At 40.4% G+C, this 27,585-nt stretch overlaps 2 protein-coding genes across 8 annotated transcripts in view; one reads left to right on the top strand and one right to left on the bottom strand.

Annotated features, from left to right (window-relative positions):
* Window positions 1-218: 218 nt before the first annotated feature.
* LOC106044329 (probable G-protein coupled receptor 141) lies at window positions 219-25,357 on the bottom strand. 4 transcript variants are annotated; one of them, XM_066992295.1, is made up of 5 exons: window positions 23,833-25,357; window positions 21,605-21,661; window positions 14,130-14,226; window positions 12,068-12,238; window positions 219-5,489 (listed from the first exon to the last, which is right to left on the bottom strand). In XM_066992295.1, the coding sequence occupies exon 5, from the start codon at window positions 5,484-5,486 to the stop codon at window positions 4,542-4,544; it is 945 nt and encodes a 314-aa protein (XP_066848396.1). In that variant the 5' UTR covers window positions 5,487-5,489; window positions 12,068-12,238; window positions 14,130-14,226; window positions 21,605-21,661; window positions 23,833-25,357; the 3' UTR covers window positions 219-4,541. The 4 variants fall into 4 exon arrangements, with proteins under 4 accessions (XP_066848396.1, XP_066848394.1, XP_066848397.1 ...); XM_066992293.1 differs by lacking the exon at window positions 14,130-14,226; XM_066992296.1 differs by lacking the exons at window positions 14,130-14,226; window positions 23,833-25,357 and having other exon boundaries at window positions 219-5,242; window positions 5,357-5,489; window positions 21,605-21,944.
* Window positions 24,076-27,585, top strand: part of LOC106044347 (uncharacterized) — a 20,126-nt gene continuing 16,616 nt past the window's right edge. For 3 of the 4 annotated variants that reach the window (XM_066992297.1, XM_066992298.1, XM_013194328.1), the window contains exon 1: window positions 24,076-24,157. The gene's annotated coding sequence lies outside the window, so the exon portion shown is untranslated. Of the gene's footprint in view, window positions 24,158-25,380; window positions 25,476-27,585 lie in introns of all 4 variants that reach the window. The other variant, XM_013194330.2, reaches the window with a different exon arrangement.

The raw sequence follows: 27,585 nt of genomic DNA, 5'->3' as shown, positions 1-27,585 counted from the left end.
GAGGTCAAGTTTGTTCCTGTCAGTGAGAGTTCCACTTTTTGGCAGCATTAAGGATTCAATAAACAACATGAGATGAAGTCCAGAGGCACAGTCTATGTTTGGTAGAAACATACTTATATTCTGCCTTCCTATTCTCTTCCCCAACACCTTTTCCAAGACCTATGCCCTCTATGTTCTTCTGTAGTAGAGCTTTTTTTTTTTTTTTTTTTTTTTTTTTTTTCTTGTGTGGTCTTCTCTGGACTGGCTCCTGCATATTTGCAACTCCCCACCACTGCCTCCACCATCACTGTTCACAGGAGCTGCTTGGCTACATTTCAGATGCTGCTCTGGCCTTGTCTATGCTTTCATTTTCAGGAGCTTTTCAGAGACTTCTTCCATGGCATTGCTTAGCAGCACCTCCAGTTCCTCCTCAGCTCTTGCAAGGAGAGTGAGCAGGAAGGGTGCCCGGGAGGGTGGGAGAGAGCAAGAAGCTGGTGAGGGGCAAAGCAGGGGAAGGCTGGAGGGAGCAGCACCCAGTCCTCCCCACAGGCCCTGTCAGCACCCTTGCTGGAAGCACCACTTCTGTCACCAACTGGCAGTGCAATTCCTGCCAGTGTTAACCAAGACTTCATTCTTTTTGGGCAGGAGGAGGCTTTCTCTGACAGACTCACAATGTGAGATGAGTGGCAGATGTAAAGTTTGTCTAGATAGTCCAATAGAAATCATGACTCAATGCCAACTAGTATCACCAGCTCAAAGCATAGAATTATATCCCCCTAATTCTGCTCATTAGCATCACGAATAAACATTAATATTATTAGTATCAATTTCTACTTGGAAAAAAAAAATCAAAACTCTGTCTGGTATTTTTTTGTGATGCCATAGTGCAGGGTGTTGCAAACTTGTACATTTTAACAAAAACTACTTGTGATTTTAACGCATTAATGAACAAGATCAGTTAAGCTCAATGGTCAAGATGTACTGTTTGCAAACACGTGTTTTATTTTCCAAATTTTATTTATTTAACTTTTTGAGCAAATAGACATTTTTTGTGTTAACAACTTTATTGCAAAAAATGGTTTATAATATAGTGTTACAAAGGTATGCAGTGCCTACAGAATGCATATAAGACATTTCCATCCACCAACAATATTGCTATAAGAGGAAACATAAATGTATCATAGAATAACTGAGTCTCCTGAGTTGGAAGGGACCCACAAGGATCCTCAAGTACAACTCCTGGCTCCGACCAGGACCAAAAAAATCAAACCCTATGTCTGAGAGCGTTGTCCAAACACTTCTTGAACTCTGACAGGCTCAGTACCATGACCACTGCCCTGGGAAGCCTGTTCCAGTGCCTGAGCACCCTCTGGGTGCAGAACCTTTCCCTAACATCCAGCCTGACCCTCCCCTGTCCCAGCCCCATGCCGTTCCCTCGGGTCCTGTCGCTGTCCCCAGAGAGCAGAGCTCAGCGCCTGCCCCTCCGCTCCCCTCGTGAGGGAGCTGCAGGCCACCATGAGGCCTCCCCTCAGTCTGCTCTTCTCCAGACCGAACAGACCAAGTGACTTCAGCTGCTCCGCATATGTTTTGCCCTTTAGACCCTTTACTATCTTTGTAGGCCTCCTTTGGACACTCTCTAATGGTTTTATGCCTTTCTCACATTGTAGTGCCCAAACCTGCACACAGTACTTGAAGTGAGGTGGCTGGCCCTTTTGTCTGCCAGGGCACACTGATGACTCCCGTTCATTTTGCTGTTGACCAGAACCCCTCAATCCATTTCCACGGGGCTGTTCTCAACCTCTCATTGCCCATTTTATATGTATAGCAGGGCTGCCCCATCCCAGGTACAAAGTCCAGTACTTGCTCTTGTTAAACTTCGTATGGTTGGTGACTGCCCATCTTCCCAGTTTGTCAAGATCTTTCTGCAAGAACCTTTCTACCCTTAAGGGATTCAACAGCTCTTTGTAATTTAGTATCATCTATAACCTTAATTATTATGCATTCAATTATTTAGCCTAGAGAAAAGGAGGCTTAGGGGAAGCAACAACCAATAGGACAAGAGGAAATAGCCTCAATTTGCACTAATGGAGGTTTAGGTTGGATATTAGGAAAATTTTCTTCACTGAAAGGGTTGTAAAGCATTGGAACAGGCTCCCCAGGCAAGTAATTGAGTCACCATCCCTGGAGGTGTTCAAAAGATGTGTAGATGTGTTGTTTAGGGACATAGTTTAGTGCTAGAATTGGCAGTGCTAGGTTAACAGTTGGATTTGACAGTCTCAGAGATCTTTTCCAACCTAAATGATTCTATCATTCTGTGTCCTGCATCCAGATCATTTACATAAGCATTGAAGGGAACTGGCCCTAAAATGGAGCCCTGGGGAACCCCTCTAGTGACTGACCACCAGCCTGATATAACCCCACTTACTATAACCCTTTGATCCCAACCATGTCTTCTGCTGCAGGGTAAAAGTGCTTAATGTACTTTTAAACCAAAATTTTATTGCTTTTTTAATGACACATAATTAACTGGCAGTCAGTGAACTACACATTCAAACTGATTCATTCCATGTTTTAAATGTCTCTGTAGTTCCTCAATTACTGTTTAATCTGGCTGGTGGTCTTCTTTGTCTTTAACTTAATTATTTTGGGGCAAATGCTTTCTCAGACAGTTTTGTCTCAAGTTCACACACACTGTAAACTCTCACATTTCCCTCTGTTAATCAGCTGTTGTGATTCAGGCACTTTGCCAAGGGTGGGCCATGTGAGTATCCCCACATATCCCTTGTGTTACAAACTTCAGTGGTTTCCAACTTTTGTTGTTATATAGCAGTACTCAGTCTCTGACCTGAAAATACTTTCTCATGATCAGACCTACTAAGGGATATATAGTGGAGCCTGAAGCAGAAAGGAAGACGAGGAAGAAAGAATATGGAAGAGATGGGATCCTGTCTGATGATACCTGATGGGAACCATCTTGGACATCACTCTTTGTTGGGGACAAAAGCAATGAGCATAGCAGTAAGATCATACAGGTACAGCAAGATCTACCAATCATTATTTGATTGCTGTCTGATGAGCAAGAGATGTTGAAGTAGAAAGAAATGGAAAGATTCGGAAGTATGAAAAGGTGGATTTCAACAGCATCATGAGAAGAGACTTCCACTGGAATTTAATTAGTTGATAACCTCTAATTTGTCAGAAGATTAAGATATTATTCCACTGACTCTAAATGAGAAATGTGACCTTATGCAGATGGCAATAAGAAAGATAAATTAGCCATTGCTGTCTTGGGTTATAGCAGTCAGAGATTTGTACTAATTTTTTGGTATGGGTTTAAAACGGCAGAGCTATGAAAGCCCGAATGTCTTTCACAAAGTTATTTTGCTGACTTTTTCCTCTTTTCAAATACAGTTCAACTCTGCTTCACAGCTAGCACCTCACAATGCCCCATTGAGGTATAGTAAGCTCTTTAGCTAAACCAGGTTTGTTAGCTTTTCCATCCCTCCAATCCAAGCAGTAACATTTTAATTTCTTCTCCTAGTTCAGGGTACTAAATTTAAAGCATTGATTTCAAGATAAAGGTACTGAGAGTAATTACAAACTTCAGAATTACACAAAATCAACATAGGATTAAAAAAAGCATTGTTACCTTGGAGACCTAAAATATTTGACTTTTTATGAAAAGACAACTATTATCTGAATGATCTAAATAAAATAATCCTCACCGTTAGCTATTGTTGTTTGAAATTGAATAAATCTGTAAGTAAAAATGCAGTCTTTTGGTCTGAGCTTACAATATTCAGTGAGGATATATAATTTTTGTTGGTGGAGACATTTTCACAATGTGGTAAAAAGAACAAAGCTCTTTTCTGCTGTAATGATACCATCTCCAAAAGGTGATTCTGAGAAAGTCTTTTAGAGAAAAAAATAGATTGTTTTTAAAGAGTTGATTGAATCGTTCATTTAGAAAGTTATGCTTGTCTTTACAGTGAAGAAACAGACGTATTCAAGTGGAATAATAGTTTCACTGATATTTTATGCTTGCAGGCAATAAATAAGAAATGTATGTGGAAAACAATATAGATCTTTGATTTTAAATATGCAGTCCCTTATTCCATTAAAAAACTTCTTTTTTTGTGTGTGTGTGTTTCTACATACTTTGCAAGTTCTCCTAAGTCTCATTCTAGTGCCTCAGATTTCACAAAGCTTGATCTAAAAGAAGTAAAATCTGTGAGCCATGGGCTCATGCCATTTCTCCCCACTCCTCAAGGTGTATCCACAACTCGCTAGGTATCGCTGTGAGGAAATCCCAGAGGCAGCCCTCCAGTTTGTGAGCTGAGATGTGGGTGGTGGATCACCCCATTATTTTGGGGTGATCCAATAAATTTATTATTATTTTTGGGATGAGCAGAGCCCTGCATGAGTGTGTTATGTTGTTTCCAGGGTCCACCATGACTTGCTGGGAAGTGGGTTTGCTCCATCTGTCCATCTGTCCATCTGTCCATCTGCTCCATCTGTCTAGCACCATGCTCCACCAGTCCACGTACCGCAGGTGGTTGGTGCTAGCAGCAAGGCAACCTGCTTCGAAGCACAGCCACATTTTGCTTCAGGAGGCGGCTTCCACTCAGCACAAATGACAGCAGATCCAGGCAGCTGAGTGCAGTCAGACTCAAAAAAACTTCATTGTAGCTTTCTAACTGTTCATAGTCATTCACGTGCTGTATGTAGTAGGCCCTAAAGAGGTGATAGGGAAGGAAGCAAATTATGATGACACAGATGAAAATCAAGTTTTTCACCTGGGCCCAGAACTCTTGGTGTGACCAGAGGGAGGTGGAGAGTTTTCTTGACACTTTTATCAGAATGAAAATCTGCAAGCTCAAGAGAACACAAGTAATACAGGCGACGGCCACAATTATTAAGTAGTTCAGGATTTTCACACTGTCCTGCTGCAGCTCTTTGTGGAACTTAAAGCATGTTTTATTATCGTATGTCCCTGAGCGTCCGTACTCAATGCAGAAGAGTGGCACCACAAAGACAATGACGAAGATCCACACGGCAATGCTTGCGGCAATGGCATGCAGCTTCCTATAGAACTCTACCTTATCCTTCCATTGAAAGAAGATCAGCCACCGGATCACCAGCGTAATCACGTAGAATAGGAAGGTCAGGTACATGTGGAGGTGCACCATAGCACTCACCATTTTGCAGAATGGCATCTGGAAGACCCATTCCTTGTTGACATAGTAGTGCAGGCGGAAGGGCACTGTGAGGAGAAGGAGACAGTGCACCACAACCAGGTTAATGATGGCTGTGGTGGTCACGGACAGAGTGTTCATCTTGACCAGCACAAATGACATTGCAATGGACCCTATCCCACCTCCAGCAAAGGCAACTGAGTAGACAGTAATCAGGATGGCACTCATGGAGTTCGTGTGGATGAAGGAAGAGGAGGAGCCATTGCTAGCCATATTTTCTTCAGTCATATTCCTGAAATCTTCCTTGTACATATTCTAAAAATGAAAGAATACATAAAGACTGGGTAAGAGTAGGAGTGTACAGAGCCTATCTGAAATGCCAGCAGAGCTTTCCATCTGGCTCTTACTCAAGGAGTAAACCTGGATTCTTACACATGGAACAAGCTGTAATGGTTATTCAAACATCTTCCAGTCTAGAGAAAACAAGCTGAGAAGGCTGGGAGGAGGAACAGCTGGAGTACTTGAGATGTTACCATACCCTTAAGCATGAATTAGTAGTAGGTGAAAAGAAAAGATTCTTAGAGAAATCATGATTTTGCTTTTGAGCTGTGTTCTCAGTTTACCTCTCTTATGATCATTTCCATTGTTCTTCAGCAAACATCAGAGATATTCTTTGAATTCTGCTACTCATTCATCAATTTGTTTATCTGAAGCACTAATCTGCCCTTCCCAGAGCCAGAAGATAACCATATGCTGTTCTATCAAAGCTACAAATTTTGCTTGCTACAGTGTGCTGGGTTTTGCACACATTTCAGTCAATTCCTTCTCCATGGACAGTACATCTGAGTAATGGATTAAATAGCATGGATACTGAGGCTCAGTGGAGATTCTGCTCAGATCCTGCTAGCCTGAGCAGCACATGCAGTGCTGTCCTGCTGCTCAGGGCCATTTCATTCTAATATGTGGTCACAGGGTGTTACAAAATAGGATATTAGAAAATGTTAGAAAAGGCCATCTTGGGTTAGTGCAAATAAGCTTTCCTGTCTGGAACTGATGGAGGCTAACTGAAAGTTAGCAGAAAGTTTAATACGTATGCTATACATTTTTAATATAATGCTTCTGCCAAGAGAGATTAAATACAATTTTGATTATTCTAAATGTATTTTCTGTTAGGATCTTTAAGTATTATGAGAGTATGAGGGGGAAGAAAAGTTCAGGTGGGGTGTCATACTGAAGCATGTTTGCATCTATGAAGGTATCAAGAGGATGTCCACACTACAGTCACAGAAAGAAAGCTGGAAAAAATGAACAATGCTGGGCTCTGTACTGTCCTGGTTATACTGCTAATGCAACCTGAAAAATCTAATTTAAAACTAACTCTGGTATGTCTTCCATTTCACCTGTGAATCCTGCAATACAAGAAGGTTTTCTTCCTGGGTGAGTTTTTGAAAACTTTTCTTCTAAAATGACAATGATATTAACTTCACAAAGTAGTATTTGTATCTCTTTGTATGACTGCTTTTTCACCTTGTTTTCATAAATAAGTTGGGAGGGAAAAATGTTATTTAGCATTTTTCTCTCTTGTGGAAAAGAGGAAATACCCGTAACGTTTTTATAAACTGGTTTTGCTCACAGTGAGGGGTTAATATCTGTGATGTGTCTAAGATATTTTTATTGTTTCTTAGCAGTATTTCTAGGCACTTGACACTACAGAAATCAAGATCTCTTTACACTTTGAAAAATCAGTTATTCTCTGTTTATCCTAATGCAAGTAAGACTTCAGATATTTTATCGCATTCAACGTAAACAGAACTGCCATACCTTAAATAGTATGTGGTGTTTGTTGGTATATACTGACCTTTTCTGTTTGAAAAAGTCATTCTGAATTTCATGGATAACTAAGTCCAGTGCATTGTGAGAAGTACAATGGCATACAACGGAAGAGCTTCTTCTTAAAGGTGCTGCTTATTGGCACATTGCAGTTCTTGCATCAGAAACCATAGAAGTTCCTTCCAGTTTTGTTCTCGTTTCTTAGATGTGTTTGTTTCAGCCTCACACCATGAAAGCCAGAAGTCATTAGCAGTAGCTTCTCATCGTTTTCTCAAGTTGTTAAACTTTAATTTGAAAAGATGTCCCTAAAAAGTGGCATTATCACACTGTTTTAATTTAAAATACATATTTAAAGTTTTAAAAGTGTCACAGCCCTAAAAGCAAAAAGCTGCAAATGCAGGTACATGTTAGCAGCCACACAGCAATGATGTGCTTGTAGAGGAAAGACCTCTCGTGGTCACTGTTCAGAGTCCAGCAATGAAACTTGATCTGAGACAGGAAGGAAAAGATAAGCAAAAGTCAGATAACTGATATTATCCTCATGTAGTTCTATTAGGTGGACAGCAAGAAACCTGTCTGTGTCTACAAAAAATCAACCTAGACACTGAAATGCAGGCTTCTGCAGAATTCTGCAGTCATCTCTAAGTCCCTTTGTTGTAAGATTCTGCAGGAGATCTCATTTTCTTTAATCTTCAGAAAAAAATTTACCAACAGATATTATATAGGAAAGAAGCTTATCAGCTCCCCACTACTACAGACATCCAACTGAAATGTCACTGTGTGATGATACAGAATGTTTGACACTCTGGATGACACAGGATGTTTCACAGAGGAGACGCTGCTTTCTGGTAAGATAAGGCTTCCTATTGTGCTGACACTCACGTAGCTACAGCCCACTGACCTGCATTACAACCAACAAGTTCTTTGGCCAGAATTTCACAGGATCACAGAATCATTTAGGTTGGAAGAGACCTCTAAGATCACCCAGTCCAAACTATGACCTAACACTAACAAGTCCTCCACTAAACTATATCATTAGGCTCTACATCTAAATGGCTTTAAAATACCTCCAGGGATGGTGACTCAACCACTTCCGTGGGCAAACCATTCCAATGCCTAACAACCCTTTCGGTAAAGAAGTTCTTCCTAATATCCAACCTAAACCTCCCCTGGCACAACTTCAGCCCATTCCCCCTCGTCCTGTCACCGGGCACATGGGAGAATAGGCCAACCCCCACCTCGCTACAGCCTCCTCTAAGGTACCTGCAGAGAGTGATGAGGTTGCCCCTAAGACTCCTCTTCTCCAGGCTAAACAATCCCAGCTCCCTCAGCCGCTCCTCGTAAGACTTGTTCTCCAGACCCCTCACCAGCTTCGTTGCCCTTCTCTGGACTCGCTCGAGCATCTCGATGTCCTTGTAGTGAGGGGCCCAAAACTGAATACAGTACTCGAGGTGCGGCCTCACCAGAGCTGAGTACAGGGGGACAATCACCTCCCTAGTCTTGCTGGCCACACTGTTTCTGATACAAGCCAGGATGCTGTTGGCCTTCTTGGCCACCTGAGCACACTGCTGGCTCATATTCAGCTGACTGTCAACCAATACTCCCAGGTCCTTCTCTGCCAGGCAGCTTTCCAACCACTCATCTCCCAGCCCGTAGCGCTGCTTGGGGTTTTCTCCTCAAAATGTCAGTGCCTTCCTATCCCCTCCCCCTCTAGCCACAGCCAGTTCAGTGATATTGCTCAAGTTTTGGAGCAAGGTTTGGTCTTCCTGTGCATTAAGTCTCTTGGTTAATTTCTGCTGGACTTGTGCTTTGACTAGTCATGAGGGGCAACCACTTTATTTGAATGTCATAGCACCTTGCTGGTGCCAAGGGCTCAGAGACATTGCCAAAATAGCTACATTTTAGTTTGACAAAGGAGATGGACTGCCAGGAGGCCAGATGCTGGGTACTTTCAGAAATATGATCAGCAGAAAGATTCATGTGTATTCAAGATTCATCAGTTTTCAGTGCAGATAATGCCATTACTTTCATTTCTGGTTACTTTCTGCACAGCACAGTCCGCAGAACTTCCCTGGACTACCCTGGTCACACAGAGTAAGTCATTTACAAATATGACTCAGTCTGTCAAAATTTTCCCAGTAAAAGCATATTTTTTCCGACCTTTGGGAACTCATTTCTCATTTCTCTTTTATCCTGTTAATTATCCTACTGTTTAAAAAAAATTATGGGAAAACTATATTTCTAGACAGAATTTGTACCAGTTCAACTTCCAGATATCATACATGCTTATACTTTTACCTTTGGATTCAAAAACCTTTGTCAAATTTTGCTTTTTGTTTTTCTCAATATTTAGTAGTTTTTCCATGTTTAGATTTTTTTTGATAGATACTTAGAGAAAAGTAGAGGTAACAGATAGTTATCTTCTCTTTGTCTCAGTCATACTTGTGGCTCCTCCCTGAACTCCTCCATGCCATCAACATCGTGCTCCTATTCTTTTGTTCTTATATGAACAACTTTGCATTTCACAGTACTAAAATGCTCCTGACTTATTAATCCAAATCAGTCTGTCACTGACTTGTCCTCTTCACTGCTCAATGTTTTCCCAAGCAGGTTCATCAGTCACCATTAGGTTACATCAACATTATATCAGCGTATCCAAAAATAAATAAATTAATCACATTTGTCAAAAATGATGACACTCCTACAATCTCTGCCAAACAGTGAGCTCTACTGTCTGTATAACAAGTGTCTGCAAAAGTTATCCCCCCGTATATCTGCTGAGGGACTGGCAAGCTTCACACAGATTTTCATGTGTTATGACAGTTGGGTTCTGCATAAGAAGCATTTGCAGCCTGCATGCAGCCAACTGAGAAGTTTCATTTGAATTTGCAGGGGGAAAAAATTCAATCCAAATGAAAGATTTCTATTTTTGACAGACTTAATAAAATGGAAAAAAGAATGTTTGTCAAAACTGACATCTCTGCATCAAAGTAAACTACGTTGGTAGCAGTGCAAAATACAAATATTATTTAACAAAAGCCTGTTTAAAATGTGCATTTGTTTCACAAACATCATCATTTAGTCTCAGAGCTGCTTTCTGTTGAGCATTGTAATAGCTTTTTGATTTGCTCTCATTCCATGCTGTGTTATGATCATGTATGCAATGCCACTAGAATAATTGCAGTATTCTCTTGATTTCAAAATTACTGCACACACCTGAATTTTGAAGTATAAATGTCTGCTTAAAGTAAAACATAACATATTTAAATATGAAATGTGTATTTACTCTGTATTTAGATATTGATTTTTTTTCAAACAACATTTAGTGATTCCTCTAACTCATTCTCATTCTTTAACTCATTTACTTATGTTCTGTAACTGTGTCATCAGATCAGTATTATAAAACTACCTTTTAGTCTCTTGAAGAATGAATGGGATGGAAAAAATATGTCGAGTCCTCTTTTGTTTGGTATTTTCACTGTTTTCACACAAAAATGGAAACTGTGGAACCTTCCTAATGATTTACTATTCAAGCTGTATCATACTGAAAAGAACAAATGTACCCTTCTGGTCTTTATAGGTATTGGATGATACCAAACACATGCTCAAAGATGCATGAAAACCAAAAGAATTAACTCCTACTTTTAGGAGGCAGCGTAGAGCTACAGGATAGCATTACAAAAAAGGTTGAAGCAATGTCTTCCTGTACTAGGAAATTACAAACACAAATGATGAAAACAGTTGTGCAGAACAGCTTTGAAAGGAGTTCATAATGAAACAACTAGAAAAATTGATACTTTTTTTGAAGTCGCAAACCCATTTTAAAAGCATTGCAAACCAAGTCTTTTGTTCATTCTGTGTATACATACACATTAGAGTTTGTCTCCACTCTTCAAGTGTTATTTACTTGACTCTTCATGTAAGCTCTAAGAACAAAAAGGAAAACACCCACTGTTTGTGAAGTGCCATTGCCTTGCTTCTTTCTTTGAACCCATGACAAAGCAACAACCGTGGGCCTTCAGCTATGTGAGGGCAGGGCTACCCGTAAGCACACAACCTCAGGAAGATTTTGGTTGCATTCCCAGTGAAGAATTCATGAGGAGAAGAAATGCTTCCTTGGCTTGCATGTTACTATTCCCTACCACTCATCTGATATCATATCAGAACAGCTCTTTAGAGAATTTAACAGAAGATCTCTTAATTTACAGCAATTTCTTAGACTTTGGAAGTCTTCAAAGCTTCCCATTTCTGAGCAGCTATATTCTACTGCCCAAAATAATCAAGTCTACACACATACGTAAGCCTCACAGACCACAGAGATGCTTGTTTGGAAAGTTATTGCCCAGGGTAGAAGGGATTGTTTGAAATAATGTTTTGATAATCCGGAAGTACAGGAGCAAAATATGATCTATATTGCACCTGACAAAGTGTGGATTAACCATATCTGTGGATATGGTTAAAGTCTAGACATCAAAGTGAAAGCGGTGAAACAAAGTGCATGCTATAGCCCAGCACCTTGTCTCCACCCTGCTTTCTGCCAAGACTGTAATTTGGCATCTGGATCTCTTGGGACTCAGTGACATTGCAATACCTGTACAGTGCTGGCAAAATGAAACTAGGAGATTTTAGTAAATAAATATTAGCTGTATCAGCATTGAGGACTCATTGGGAGTGGTGGTTATAGTGTGGTGCATGTAGTAATAGATGACTTACTGCAGGACTGAATCTCTGAGTCTGTGCAAGGACAATTTTGCCCTCCTGCAGGCTTTACTCATTTCTGCCAGAACACAGGTATATTTGAGTACAATACTTCTGAAAGCAAGGGTATTAACATTCAACATTTAGATATAGTCTTACATAAGAACATTTTAACTGACTACATCCTATTGCTTCACATTTTGTTAAAAAACACAACGGACATACTGTTCTGTGGTACTTCACAACAGGCTGCTGTGTGTTGGAGACCATATTTTTGCATTTTGCAATTCTAACAGTGGCTAACAGTAGAAGAGGTATTGAGTTAATATTAAAAAGTGATAATAACAATAATACTTAGCTCTTACCTAGTACCTTTCTTCAGTTGATCTCAAAGCTCTGTTAAAAGGCATACGTATCATTCTCCCCATGCTACAGCTGAAAAGCTGAAGCCTCTGTGGCAATGCCAGATATCCTTAAATCAAGTCCTCTGCTTCCTCAAGTTAGTCATGTTGTCTTGGGTTCTTGTAGATCTTGTTCTAGAAAAAAATATAGGCCAATTAATAGTGGTAAGAAAGCAACAATATCTTAAAAATCTGTAGGTAGCATCTTAATGATTCTTTTTGGATGTTATATAATATTGTTGACACATACAGTAAGTTAATGCATACAATATGTTTATACAGTTATATATTATTGTTGATACATAACCGTGTTGGTTTCCTAAGCAGTCATCACAAATGGGAATTTCTATGTTGAGTTCTTTCCATATGTTTGCATTCTGCAACAAATTTTCAGTTCTTTTCCTAAATCAAACTGAAAATAAATATGAAATACCAGTTTGCTCTGGGACAGACATCCTTATTATCTTTGTTTGTCTCTGAGCTGAAGTTAGTGTCAAGTTCTAGATAGATATAAAAACCTTAATTCACATAATTGCAATTCATTTTCCTTGCTAAATTTGATGTAATTTTGTCCAAGATTTAGCAATAGTGTCTCTGGAATATGCTTCTCTAACTGTGATTCAGAGAATAGATTTCAGACTGCTATGTTTAGATTTTCACCAGTAATATACTAAGCTGGTGACAGATCAGCTGAATTTAAACACAGGTGCTGGAAATGTACATATTTTTTAAGTCTTGAGTAATTTCTGAGGGATTGAGCAATAACCCAAAATCTTAAAGAAGAATGACAGCAGGTTTGCATAGCCCCATTGTATCACCTGTATGAGACCTTCACCTACTTTAAATTTGCATTATAGCAACAGTTTTATGGGTCAAGGCTGCTTAATAATAGTTGAGAACCTGTCCTAGATTTCAAGGACTACTTGTTCTGAGATCGGAGTAGCATCGAGGCTCCTTTACTCTGAATTGCCTGAAAGGTCCTTGAGAAATGAGAACCATGCCTTTTATGCTCAGACATAATACATGCTGTCAATGATTTTTTCAGCTGTTCTGAACTTGGAGATGTACATGGAATAACCGTGGCAACGCAGGTGTTTTGATTTTCTGCATTTGTTGTGCCAGAACTCAAGGATTTGAAGTGCTAATTCAGAAGTGGACCATACAGGGTGGTAGGAAGCATGCAGGTGTGGTGGTTTGGTCTTTTGGAAAACTGCTTCTTTCCTTCACTTATGTAGGTGGCAAAAAGCAGAAAATAAGATCACCTGAACACCTAAAAGTCACTGTGGTTAACCTGACCCTTTTAGTTACTCGAGGGTAAAGCTAGAGTGACATTCTTGAAAACACTCAGCTGATGCTGATAGTAGAAAATCAGGCCCTCAAAGGGGTCTCTACACCAATGCTAGCTAAAAGTAAGTTTCAAAATATTACCCAAAATGCTGGTATAAATCAACTTTGCTGGACAGTTGATCAGACTTCTGCTAGCCAGAAAGCTTTTTAGAAATAGCAAATTATAATGTTTTCTTTTACACTGGCAGAGCTCCCTTGCATTCATGGAAGAAACAGGTCTTCAATACTTGGTTACTAGCCTTCTTTGTCTCTGTATATATTCAAAGCCAGCACTTCACCTTCTGTTACATTAATAAATATAAACCTGCTTATATCAACTGAGGCATAGTCCTGTAGCAGTTTACTAGTCCTGTAACAAGCCATGAGCCTGACTGTCGTTTCTAACATATAATTTAAGTACAGCCCAGTTCCACTTTTCCTGATGGCACCTCTGATGGAGTCTGGTGGGACAGCAGATCAAAGCCCTGCTTTTTCAATTTTCCCTTTGATTTATGTCTGAATATAAATCAGGCAACTACAAGATGAAGACAGTAGAGAGATCAGGGAGTTGGTCAGATAAAACAAGGTTCATTTTCTTGATAGCTGATCTGATTTTAATCTACCTTCTCTCATGAACTGGGGAAAATCCCACATTGTCATGTATGTTTGACTGTTGAAGAGTTGGTTTTGACAGATGTACCTGTGGACTGACAAACACCAAGCATGGTACTACTCCTCACACCTTTTCTTAGGATGGAGTCAGAGCAGTGTCCTCAAGCAAGGGCAGTGTCTGCTTCCTAGGAAAAAGGATGAGACACAGGGAGAGCATCTTCTGCTACATTCTGTTTTCGTTACTCGAAGCCCAAACCTCAGATCCCCTCCCAGTGCCAGCTATGGACCAGATCCTAGTTTGTAAGACTGTTTAAATCAGTCATGAAGTTGTAATTGTGACAGGTTAATTGCAATTTATCAGTAAGCAAAAGATCAGCTGTTAATATGAATAGCTGAAAGTTAGTATGTAGTTAGAGTGAGTAACTTTTAGTTGCTACTAACAAAATCATATTTTTGACTCATATTTCTAAAGGGCCTTACTATTTCAAGCACCTGCATAGAAAGATAATAATTATCTATGAAAGGAGAAATGTTCGGTATCAGTATCAGCCAGAAACATTTTATGGGTAATAGGTTTCTTAAAATGTCTCTATCTGGGTTCTGAAGTGGTTGTGATTTACAGCTGTCACCCAGGTGGTGTAAAGCATCCTACAAGAGAGAAATACTGCCTGTGACACATCTGAAAGAACATTTTGCAAAATGTATAGGGAGGAAAATGTGACTTGTAATTCCTCATTTCACACATCTTTGCACAGCAGAGATATAAATTCAAGCTCCTCTGAAAAGTGCAAATATATCTGGAGGCCTCCTCCTAGTTCCCTTTTCTAACTTAGAAACAAAACAAAACAAAACGTTTTGCAATTTACTATCCCTGGGCATTGTTACTCAAAAGAAATTCACTTTAAAATACCTGAGCCAGAGTGATGTGGATAAAGGCTGTTTCCCCCTCCGTCTGTATCACTACCTTTACCTTCTTTACAAGCAACAAGATTCACCTCATTCCTTGTTGAAGAATAGTATATCAATGAAACTGCCTCAGATTTCTATTCAGATCTTTCCCTAACCCAAATCTTTCAGTAGAGGAGTACTGCAAACAAACAAACAAACAAACAAAACCCTAAATCCACATAAAAATCTGTTGCACTCCTTCTTTAATAGGGTGAGGAGGTGTGTGGATCTTGAATCTAGAAAACAACTGTACTAACGCTAATAATTTGCCTTATTTTCTCCTTACATGCTTATGCTTTCTGTTGGCATGCTGTTTTGGCCTCAGTGTTTGTTACTGAGGAAGGTATGAGCCATCAGAACCACATACAAAAGCTATCTGTGCAGACTTCAGTCTAAAGGGACCTTTTGAGAAGGTATCTTCTTTATTTTTAACAACACATTTCCAGCCGTCTGTCACCAGCTTTAATATTATCTTGTACTGCAGGATTTTACTAGTTCACATCTCTGGCTTGCCAGTAGTTTTTTCTGGAGATATGCCTTTCATCAGGAATCCAGCACAGCTAATCACTTGTTATCAGAGCTTGTTCTCACCAGGATGAAAAAAAAAAATGGAGGAAGGAGCTGATTGACAAGGAGATGCATTACTCCTGCCATAAGGATGACATTAAACTGCAGAGAATGAAATCATATATGCACTACCGTGCAAATCGTATGTGCATATGTACTTTTCTGAGAAGAAAAAGACATTCCCTTCACCTGAAAAGGCAGTGCTCATCCTAAAATTTGTTTGAACTATGTGCTAGCCTCTCACTAACTGCCTAATGAGGCAGGTAGCATGTTGTAAGAAGGAATATTTTTTTTTAAATGTAAAGCACAAGTCTATTGCTATTCATCCTCAAAATGTTTACTGAAATTGCTAATGCTATCTTTTTTCTCAGATCTTCTATTTCATTTGATTTCTGACCGCAGACGTATAACCAAATGCAGGGAAAAAAATCATTTTAGTAGTGATCACTTTCCTGCTGCATATATACATCCAAATATTTATGAAATTTAGTATGCTAAAATGTGTTTTTCATGTTGGCAGAGGAATACACCTCCCTATATTAGCCTAGACTGTCTGCATAGGAAAAGTACAGAAAGCAAAGCTTATTGCCAGTACTGCTACTTTGATGCTGAAGATACTTCCCTACATCACCATAGGCACAATGAAATACTACAGCTGGGTAAGACAGAAGCCTGGAATTCAGGGTTCCTGATATCTCTTTCAGAAATGAGGAATTTACTGTAAGAGAAATGTTCTGCATTGCATTCAAAAAGTATACTGATTTGCAAGAGCCTTTCCTGACCAGCAAAACTAAAGAATGCATAATGAAATGAAGCACTGTAAGCATGCAACTGCTCTATTACATCAAATTGTTTGGGCTGAAATGGCTCATTTTACTGCTAAATCTGGAGGTTTCTGTGCTGAACTAATGACAAGCATTTGTGTTAGATAAAGATCTTCAGTGTATCTGCTGAAATGTGAAGCTAATTGTGTTAGGAGTAAGCACATTACTGAGTCATTTTTGAAGACTTCTGCCTATTTGAAGTACTGCTGAAATTATTAAGGATGCAGCTAGAGAGACCAGCCAGGAGCAGCTGTAGAAACAACTAGCGTAAAGGCTGTGTGTCTGGACTGTGGAGCAGTACCCACATCTGCCCTTCAGCCCACTGTCAGCTTGCCTTTTAGCCTCTTTCCCTATTTCATTGACACAGGACTCCCCAGAAAATCTTGGGCCATGCTGCTTGTGGCCATAATGCTGTTTTACCATGATGACAGTTAACAGAATCACAGAATCACAGAATATTAGGGATTGGAAGAGACCTTGAAAGATCATCTAGTCCAATCTGCCTGCTGGAACAGGAACACCTAAATCATGTCACACAGTTCCTTCTTAAATCTGTTTATTTGGTTTCAGAGCGCTGCAGAGCATGGACTGCCCTCTGATGCTGCACAGAGCACCATGCCACTGGGCTCCTGCCCTTGGTTGTTCTTTAGACCTCTCTGTGAGAAGAATTAAAGTCACTGAATTATCAATTAGCTTCCCTGCCTTTCTTCTTTTCATTTCATCGAGTTTATTTGCTAGAAGTACTGTATAGATTTTTGCTTGCTGAAGGACATTCCTTTACGATATTAAGAGCCCTACTAGATAGGCATACAAAAAAAAAAAAAAAAAGGTAAAATCCATCTTCCATCTCGAGTCAGTGGAACATGGTGGAAAGAAGGCCCAAATAGCATCAATATAAGTTGGTACAGCAGTTTGTGTTGCCTGTGCAGATATGACCTCTGATCCTCAACAGAGGAGTTGTCCAGTTAGACTGGACATAACAGCAGACTTAATCATAGAATCATAGAATATCCCGAGTTGGAAGGGACCCATAAGGATCATCAAGTCCAACTCCTGGCACTGCAAAGGTCTACCCAAAATTTTAGACCATGTGACTAAGTGCACAGTCCAATCACTTCTAAATTCAGACAGGCTTGGTGCAGTGACTGCTTCACTGGGGAGCCTGTTCCAGTGTGGAACCACCCTCTCGGTGAAGAACCTCTTCCTGATGTCCAGCCTAAACCTCCCCTGCCTCAGCTTAACACCATTCCCGCGGGTCCTATCAGTGGTGATTATGGAGAATAGGTCACCTGTCCCTCCACTCCCCCTCGCGAGGAAGTTGTAGACCGCAATGAGGTCCCCCCTCAGCCTCCTCTTCTCCAGACTGAACAGGCCAAGTGACCTCAGACTTCATTAGCCCCACTGTATCTTATTCTGAAGTTAGCTAGTTTGTAGATATCCCAAAAATAGTTTTCCTGTTGATTTCAGTGGTGTTAAGGATTCAATGAGATTAGGAGAATAAAGCACATAGTTAATGTGTTTAATTATGCTACTGAATTGGAAATAAGAAGCATCAACTCGCTGAGGAGAGATTCCCATTGCTAGCTTTCTTTTCTCTGTGCATCATCAAATCAGGATCATTACTGGAAGTGATTCAATGACTTCCACAGCTCTCACAGTGAGAGATCTCACCATTTGCTGTAAAGTATCATTAACACAAAAGTGCAGATAAAGCAATGCCTATTAAGTGTCCACTGCAGATTTTCCTTTATGTCTATCTTACTTTGGCTGAAACCTGTTTCCACTTAATTTTATTTAGGAAGGAAGATTTCATTCTGTTTAGTGAGCTGACAATAAAATAATGAATTCTGTACCATGAACTATCTCTACTTTATTTTCAGATTCATGTTCCCCTAGAGAAGTTAATGGACATCTGAGCTCATTTGGTGATCATTCTCTTCCTACCCCTAAGATTATCCTCACATTAACTTAATTTCAGCTGTGTGTCAGAGAGCTCTTCTAGGTTAGAAAGAAGTCAATTAATCTTTTAAGGGGATCCAACATTATATTTTATTATGCTTTTTTGAAGTATTTTTCCCTGAAGATTTTTTTCCAGATTCAGAAGCATCCTGAGCATGGTTTTTTTGGGGGCAGAAGGGTAGAATTCATTCAATTGTTCAGTATTGCATTGTCAAAAGAAGATGTGCATGTTTCCATGTGAATCTGAGGTATGTTCATAATGCAGAAATATCGAACCTAGCTTTAAATAGGTAGTTGGTGGTAAGTCTGTGTTGATATGATGCTCCCTCTGGTCTAATTTATTCCAGTTTTCCAGACCTGGAGGCTATAGTATTTTCAATGCTTCAGTTAGGTCCTTCAAAGCTAGCTTTGTGCACATCCCAGTTTGTGTCTGTTGGGGCTGTTCAGTCATAAAAACATCCAGGTTGGCAGGGACCTCTGGAGATTTAACAGTCAAACCACCTGTTGAAATCAGTGCCTTAGGCTGGGTTATCCAGAATCCCATCAAACCAAGCGTTAACTATTTCCAGCAAGGGAGATTCCACCACTTCCAATGTTTCAGTGTTTGTCTTGAACCAGGGAGACAAAACCTGGACACAGTATCCCAGCCAGCCAGGTGCTAATTGGAGTGGAATAATCACACCCTTGACTGCTGGCTGTACTCTTGTTGATGCAGCACAAGGTTTCCCTTCATAGGTGAGGGCACACTGCTGGCACACATGCAGGTTCCCATCCACCAGGACCCTCCAGGTTGCACCCCAGTCAGTCAAACACCCCGCTTTCCCAAAACTGCTACATGGGACTACTCTGTCCCAGGTGCAGGATTTAACATTTACCATTGTTAAACCTCATGCTGTTCTTGTTGGCCCAACCTTTCAGCCTGTCACAATCTCTCTGCTTGGTGGCCCTTTCTTTCAGCATCTTTCAGCTTCCAATTTGGTGTCATCTTCAAACTTGCTGAGGATGCACTCAAACCTGGCAATCCTGAGATTTTATAAAGCTATTGAATATTTTCAGCACTGACCCCTGAGGAACATCACTTGTGACTGGCTCTTGGTTAACCACCAGCCATTAACCACCACCCTTTCAGCTCAGCAGTTTAGCCAGTGCTCTACCTAACTCATGGTCAGTCTGCCCAGTTCATATATTGCCAGCCTGACAACAGGATACTGAGGATGAGCAGGTCAAAGATCTTGCTAAATTCAAGGTAGATGGTGTCCACAGATCTCTCCTCAGCTACTTAGCAAATTGATTCGTCGTGGAAGGCATCACATAATGGAAACTAATGACAATGCTCTTTGTAGGTCGGTAGATACTTTTTTCCTAAAGAAACGATTTTTACACCAATTTCTTCATCATTTGACAGCCATTGACCTAAAATTTACTTCAAACACTGCTACTTACTGCTAATATTTTCTTACATCCTCAAGATCATAATGGAACAGAATTCCAACTATTTTGTCTGGTTAGTGGCATTTTCACTTATAAAAGTGGCTTTTCACTTATGAAATGGCAAGAAAAATCTCCTCAGACTCTAGATGCTTCTGACAACATACTGGAAAGGCTGGTAACTTTACATACCAAAATGGAGTGCAGTTCTATATTACACAATCATGCAACAAAGCACGGTAAAATAGCCATCGCACTTGCTATTGCCTACAGCATCACTTTTGAACCATGTGTGTTTTTGCAGCGGTTCTCCTAGAAAGATGTATCTGTGCTTGGCTCACAACCTGAAGAGCAGCAGAGACATATTTTGGGGACCAAACATATGCAGCACATTCAAAGGGGTGATGCCTTTCTGTGCGTTCTAAGAACATGAGGGAGATTTAAGTTGTTATGTAGTGAGAAGCTCCTGGACAGAAGCAAGTTACTGAGGCGTTATGTGGTGCCCTCAAAGTTTACAGCCTAGTTTTACCTACTGTAGGTTGTTTGCACGCTTCAGCTGATAATGTTGGCACAAAGATGAGAACTGAAAAGATACAGTTCAAAGGTGAAAAAACAATCTTGCTACTCCATCTCTTCTTATCAGGAAGGAGCATGGAGCTGTGGGTTGACAACGAGGCGAGAAAAAAGCTGCTATTGCTTTTTATCTAGAGAAGTAAAAACAACCTACCTTATATACGGTCACCCAGAAAAGTTCCAAAGTCCAAACAGAAACTGAGTAGCTATCTGAATAATATATGCATACAGCAGTGTACATCTGGTGACACAGGTCATTTTTACTGGTGTACCTTCCGATCACATTTCTCTACCCTCCAGCCACAGCTCTGCCTTGACTGATTTATCTGTGTCACCTCAGTTCATGCTTTTCTTTTCCCTGATCACTGGGAAGGGCACTCAGTTGCTCTTCCTAGCTAACAAGAGAAAGATCTTTAACATCAATAACATGTAAAAAACCCTGTCATCCATGAAGCCTTTGTTGCTCTCCTAATAGCCTCTTGTACACAATGAGCAACAGGAGGACAGTGATGTGAAATACAGTATCAGAGCAGATAACCAGTGGCTAAATCAGCCACCTAAAGCCTGTCAAGAAGTGGACACTAAACTGCTCACCAGCCATTCTTGCTGAGTTACGTAAGTGTCTGAAAGCATCGGGGAAGGTGTCCAAAAGCACCACAGTGGTGCCAGATCTGCCAGCCCTCTGATTGTCAGGGGGCATTGGGACTCTCAGCAGCTGAAGTGATTTTGTAAATTTGGCTTTTCATGAAAGATTATCAAAGCCTGTGAGAGAGCTAATAAAAGCAGTATGGAAATTCCCTTCTTGTTCTTTGCTTAAAGATTGACCGCCCAAACCGGTAGTATTAGTCTTGTATTTCTGGCTTACATTTTCTTTTAATAAAATAGTTTTGGGGAAGGATTTTTGAAGTGCAGATGCTATTTTAAAAGGACCCTGGATGCACTTCCTTCACCTCTGACTCTCATAACTTTTAACTGCCTTGTACTTTGCTTCCACAAATTGCACAAAATCTGATGTTCACAACTGCTGCAGTAAAGTAAAAACCCGAGCACTTTTAACTTCGATTTTACAACATTTCTCCCAGCTTAAAATTTAAAGTGTTGAGCTTACCTCCCACAAAGAACCATTAAAGTTCACCCAAATCTGCAGCCTTTTCATCTGAGTTTAATAACATTTCCTTCCTTCTCTCTAAGGTAAGGGGAAAAAAATCCTCTGCTCTGCATATCTGCCTCCAGTACCTCTGCTGAGTACCTTTGCAGCACTTACCTGTGGACTCTCCATCAGGATAGCAGGAGACTTGTGTCGCTCTGCACAACTCACTGACTTTGCAAAAAAGTGCTGTTGAGGAACTGCAACTGCAACCAAGCTCTTTCTGCTTCCTGAAATATCACCCACTGCCCTTAAACCACGAACAGCTGACAAATGTGCTCGGACCAATTCTGATCTTCTTGTGTCTATTGGAGTTGATATGTTTGGTTTGGTTGGTGGTTGTTTGATTTTTATTTTTTGAATTTTTGTTCTATTCAATACACATTAAATATGTCCACTTATTGCAAAATGTATCTGCTTGTAAGCAGTTTCAGTTGCAGGAAATAAAGAGATGAGTACATGCTCTGTATGTGCCGTATTACACTACTATCTTTTTATAAATGAAAAGTATCAGCTCAGTCTCTTTATAAATGAAGAGAATAAGGCAAGCAAGGAGTAGGAAGTTTTGGCAGGGATTTGCTATTATCATGATCCTCTTCATTATACACTGTTGGCTGTACCCTAATTTGTATTCAATGTATGTATCTGCAACCAGTAATCTGGCAGAGCAACAGAGATACGTACAAAGGTCCTAGAATTCCTTTGCCCCCTTTAATTTCTAAACATTGTTCACTATCAGTGTTGCGGCAGGATATCTGCAGTACCTGACTATGCAGGAAGTAGCAGGACAAACTCATCTCTCTTCAAAAACTTGAAGGTACATTCCCAGGAGTTTCAATATGAATAATAAAAGTGTTCGGAGTAAAGGTGTTCACTTTCTTCCAAATTAAGGGGATATACTTGGGGACATTTAAACCCAAAAGCTCATTAAATGTTCTGTTTTATCCCTTTGTCAAGATTCTCCAAGATAAAAAGCAATAGTGTAGGAAAATATAATTCTATCCCTAGCAATGTCTAAGTGCTCTTTTTAGTGCTTAATAAGGAAACTATTGCTCCAATTACTGTTTGAGCTTATAAAATATTCTTGTAAGATTTTAGTGATCTGCAGTTTAAAACTTAAAACCAGTTCCATTTAAAAAGGATTTAGTAATGCCTTTCATAAAATTAAAAGTACAGAATAATGTGCAATACCCTACTAGTCCTATATTATATGTTGTGAAGGTAAGGTATAAAAGAGTTCGGATGATTTCTTCAGAGTCACATAGCAAGTCTGCTACTGAATCAGGATTAGACTACATATCTCCTAAAGCTGTGCCTTGTGCTTTAACCTGTAGGGGGTATTTTCCCTTCAGTAACAATCAGGAGGGTTTACAGAACCAAACTTGTCACATTAACTTGTGAAATCCAGTACCTCCCTGTTACTTCAAGCCAAAAACAGCTGCAAGTTTTTAAGAAGCTGCTTATATGGAGCATTAAATAGCCCTGCAGCTTTAACTCTTAGATGAGTAAAGTTTGCATTGTCCCCAGAAATGTAGGTTTTCTCCATGGCCCTTAAAGACTGATCTAATTGCAGAGTACTAGGGTAGTACAGGGTATGGGCTTCTGGAGGTCGCCTGTTTTAACCCATCACTCAAAACAGGGCAAGCTCATCTCAGGTTGCTTAGAGCCCGTTCCAATGATTTTAATATCTCCAAGGATGCAGAACCTACCACCTATGGGCACTTGTTCCAAGATTTGACCTTCCTCATGGTGATTTTTTTTTCCTATCATGTAAGTGGAATTTCCCATGCTGCAACTTATATTCATCACCTCTTGTCCTGTCACTATGCAACTCTGGGAAGCATCTGGCTCCATCTTTGTCTGCTGCCTCTCATGAGGTAGTTTGAGACAGTGATAAAACCTGTCTGTGCTCTTGGTAATGCAACCCAAAATGTGGTTGGCCTTATTGGCTGCCAGGGCGCTCATGTTCAGCTTCTTGTACAAGGTACGTCCTGATCCTTTCCTGTAAATCTTGCTTGCTAGACTGGCAGTGCCCAGCCCTTACTATCTCATGGGTTTATTCAGTCCCAGGTGCAGGGATTTGCATTTGATTTTGCTGTCCCTCATAAGGTTCCTGTCAGCCTATTTTTCCAGCCTGTCCAAGTCCCCTTTAATGCCTTTGGGCCTTGCCCTTGAGTGTACTAGGCACCCATCTTAATTTGGCATCCCTCCAGCTGTGTCATTAATGCAGATGTTAAATAGTGTTGACCTCAATATGATCTGAGAAGTGTTGCTAGTTGTTCATTGCCCTCAGTCAGTCTTTTCTGACTGTTCTCAGTCCCCTCATATTTGATGAGCCTGGATACTATTTCTGAACAGATTTGCTCCATAAGCAATTGCCACAGTCTTCAAAAGATGATTGAGATCATCCTTGTAGTGGTATCAGGAACACCTGGCAGCCTTAGATGAACATCACATCCCACGGATTGAACCCTGTGGGACATAGGATGTGAGTAGTCAATGGTGCCGGTGATCTTTGATGAGCGCGTAGACAAAGTGGGTGTCAGGCATGGAACCTCACTGCCCTGCCCACTGTTTGCATCATAAGGGCTGGAAACCCTGCTGTGGCATCTCCTGGAGGCTGCAGGCACAGATATGTCCATGCTTCTGCCATCGTAAAACATCACTCAGGTAGGCACTGAAAAATACAGCATTAAGCCAACAGCTGCTGCTCATCTGCTTTATTGTGGAAGTAATTTGTCCTAGGGGCTTGACCATGCCCATCAATAAATCACACCAGAAAGCTGAAAGACTTCAACTACGTCCTTAATCTTTGTAAGGGAAAACTGCCTGATTCATACTACTATTTCCAGAGAAAAACAATGGGACTGTATCTTACTAACTACAGAATCATAAAAAGAGAGAAAAAAGTTGAAGCAAATGTGTAACTAATACAGCACTTAACTTTCATGGCTTTTCTGTTCTATTATCTTTATTTGCTGTCCAGTGCTTTTCCCCTGTGTGCAAATAGAGTATTATAACATAGCAGGGTGGAGGAGTAAGGATGGATTAAAGTGTAAGTTTGGAGCAAAATGGAACAGGAAAAGTCTTATGTACTGTGAGGAAATGTTTGATGTATTGTAAAGGGGAAAATACTAGCAACATTGAAGTGCTCCTGCATTGAAGCACACCAAAGGCTTGAGCCAGCCAGTTTTCATCCAAGTGCTGTTCCTACTCTGAGTAGTACAACATCTGTATGAGTGCTACAGTTGCATCTAATGAAAATAGGTGTTGCAAACGTATCCTGCATGGGTTGCTGAGAGCAGATCACTGGGCATCTCCTCGTTGCCTCTGAGTGCCATCATAAGCAGTGAAGAGGATAGTGAGCTGAGCCTTTGAGAGGCTCAGCTGATAAGCAGAAATTGCCCATTGTGACTTCTTGGTTGCAAGTGAGTAAGCAATCCAGTTTGGTCTAGACTGGGGAAGGCTGCAAGGAGATTGAAGAGTTTTAATAATAAATATCAAGGTGTGGCCCCAACTTACAAGGAGATATCCTCAGTAGCAAGACTTCTCTACATGTTCATAGGCCTCACCACAAGTTTACTGAATGTAAATATGGCAGATGCTTGTTGTTTGCATTAAGCTTTTACTATTTTCTCAATTTTTTTCCCTGCAAATCAGAGATTATTGATACAATGATAACTATTAAAGTCTCTGGGTCATGTACAAACTCCTTGAACACTGAACAGACTACTGTACTTCTTCAGAAAAGCCAATGAATTGCCTTCTTAGAGGAAAATGTGAATAATATCTGCTACAATATTGCACAGTTGATTTTAGATGACCTTTAATAGCTAGAAGAGGCATGGATCTGTTTTACGAATATTTCTTGTATCTTCCATCTTAACAACAAGAGAGAAGAGCAGAAAAGGCAGTGGACAAGAGCTGCTGCTGAAGCCTTGAGTTATCCACCTTGGTGATCAACCCTCTGGAGATTATTTTTCCTATGGTGAGGGATGACATGCCTTTTGCTGCAATGTCTGAAGAACAATGTTAGTTGCTTTTGCTGTGCACTATCGTGCAGAGAATAAAATAGAAAGCTTTGCTTCTGCTATTGTGGTGGCTGTGTTTGGGAATAGATTTGACTATGAGCAGATAGAACTAGTTCTAAGGCAACAACAAACTATCTTCTGATGCTTGGGCTTTCCAGTGCAGCTTATCAGTGAAACGTAGTCATGTTCTTTGGTCAGTGAGGAGAAGGAAGCAACTTAGACACACGAAAGGAAGATTAGATACTAGAACCACTGAAAACACTCAGAGCAAAAGAGATGTCATGAAATTTTGCATGTCAGCTGTTCGGCTGTGAAAGTGAGTGACTTGCTTTTCTAAAGCAAACTGGAAATGCAAGGAACTGAAAAGCTTTCTGTGGTGGAGTTACCTTTTGCTAGTATCCTCTCCTGGAACAAGCACAGAAGTCTTTGGCTGCTGGGAGGGTGGATCTCAGGACTGAATCTTGAGCAATAGGCCATGCCTCTGTGAACTGTTTGAGGTGAAGAGCTAATCCAAAGAAGGCATAAAAATATCCTTATTTTTTTCTCAGTTCAGTTTCTGGCATGTAGTTGTCATGGTTTCCAAATCTAGCTTAAGAAAAAAACACTATAGGAAAATCAAGTTTCTCCAGCCACATGGAAGGGAAAACAAGGTACTTTAAGCACTGTGTCTACTAGAAACAGGATGCAGGCATCCACTATCTGAGCATTCGTGGCAGACTTGGGAATAACAGAGGATTTATTTATTTTTTTAATTACCATTGAATAAACAAGGAAATTGCATTTTGAAAACTCATGAGGGATGCAGAGCAGTGACGAAATCAGATTTAGGGTTTCTTACCCATACACAAGCAAAAAAATCTTTGGATAAACAAGATGTAAATGACCATTCAGCTGCTGTAATAGGACAGACATCTGTGCCACAAAACAGTCGAAAATCTTGCCTTCCTAAATGAGAGTTTTGCATCTGGAGGCCACAAGATTTACCTCCACCCGAGGAAGGGAGAACTGTTTTGTACACTATTGCGAGCGGTAGCCCAGTACTGTCACAAGGTGAAGTACGTTGTCTGTACAGAGACAGTGATGTCCCAAAGAAAGGCAGCAGCCATAGCATGTAAAGGAGAACAAAGCAGAAAAACAGAAATTAGAAGTAAAGAAATGAATTTGGAGATATGACACCACTGAGTCAGTGTGTCACCACTGAGTTAGTTTTGCACCGAGTACAAAATCAGGCACTCAGAAGTCAGGAAAGGGAGAAAACTGAGCAGAACAAAGCTCACTTTCTTTTTCTAGGTAGTTCAGAGCTGCATTCCTCCACTTGAGAGACAGCACTTTTAGTTAGCTAGGTGGATAGAGAAGTGGGGAGGGCTGGCAACTCCTCAAGCTACTGGAGTCAACCAGATCTGTATGGGATGCACAGCCTAAAGACCATGTCTCCCTTAGTTGCCTCTGTCACACTGTTTCGGTGACATTTCTTGTAGATCTGATGAATGGAAAGTTCAGGCTGACACTTTTTATTGAGCCACTTTAAGTCAACCTGAACATATTTTGCTTTAGCTATAGTAGCTAAAACTGAAATCCTTACAGACGTTGATCAGGGACTGGCCTTTGGTGTGAGAGCCCCATAAAACTGCCTGAACTTTGCACATTGCTGAGAGAAAATTGCTGCCTGTCAGACCTCACAGACTGATCTGGTAATTACCTAGGGCCCTTGTCTCGCCTTCTGCACCATTATTGCTTTGGTCAGTGACCCCTTGTACTACCCTGCCTATGGGAAAGGAGTCTTAAGGCTTCACTTACACTGCCTCAGTAAATACATGGCTTCTTCCAGGAAGGCTGAAGCAGTTCCTATCTTTAGGTCTTCTCAGAACTGGAAGCAAAGCTGTAAGTATTTAATCTTACACAGCAATTATTTTTCTCTCTCTGTCCTTTTACATGCATGTATTCCTGCACACATGCATGTGCATATGTGCACACAAACATAGAGATGTCTTGGTTTAGACAGACTTGTTTCATAATCCATAGCTTAACATGGTTGAATACAGAATTTATATGTCTGAACTAAAAATA

This window comes from Anser cygnoides, chromosome 2, assembly GCF_040182565.1.
Source record: "Anser cygnoides isolate HZ-2024a breed goose chromosome 2, Taihu_goose_T2T_genome, whole genome shotgun sequence".
NCBI lineage: Eukaryota > Metazoa > Chordata > Aves > Anseriformes > Anatidae > Anser > Anser cygnoides.
Note: the sequence above shows the minus strand (reverse complement) of the source record. Positions and strands in the feature narration are given on the sequence as shown.

What these genes read in the sequence shown, in the direction of transcription:
- LOC106044329 (XM_066992295.1), bottom strand. Translation starts at nt 5,486, where the DNA reads ATGTACAAGGAAGATTTCAGGAATATGACTGAAGAAAATATGGCTAGC.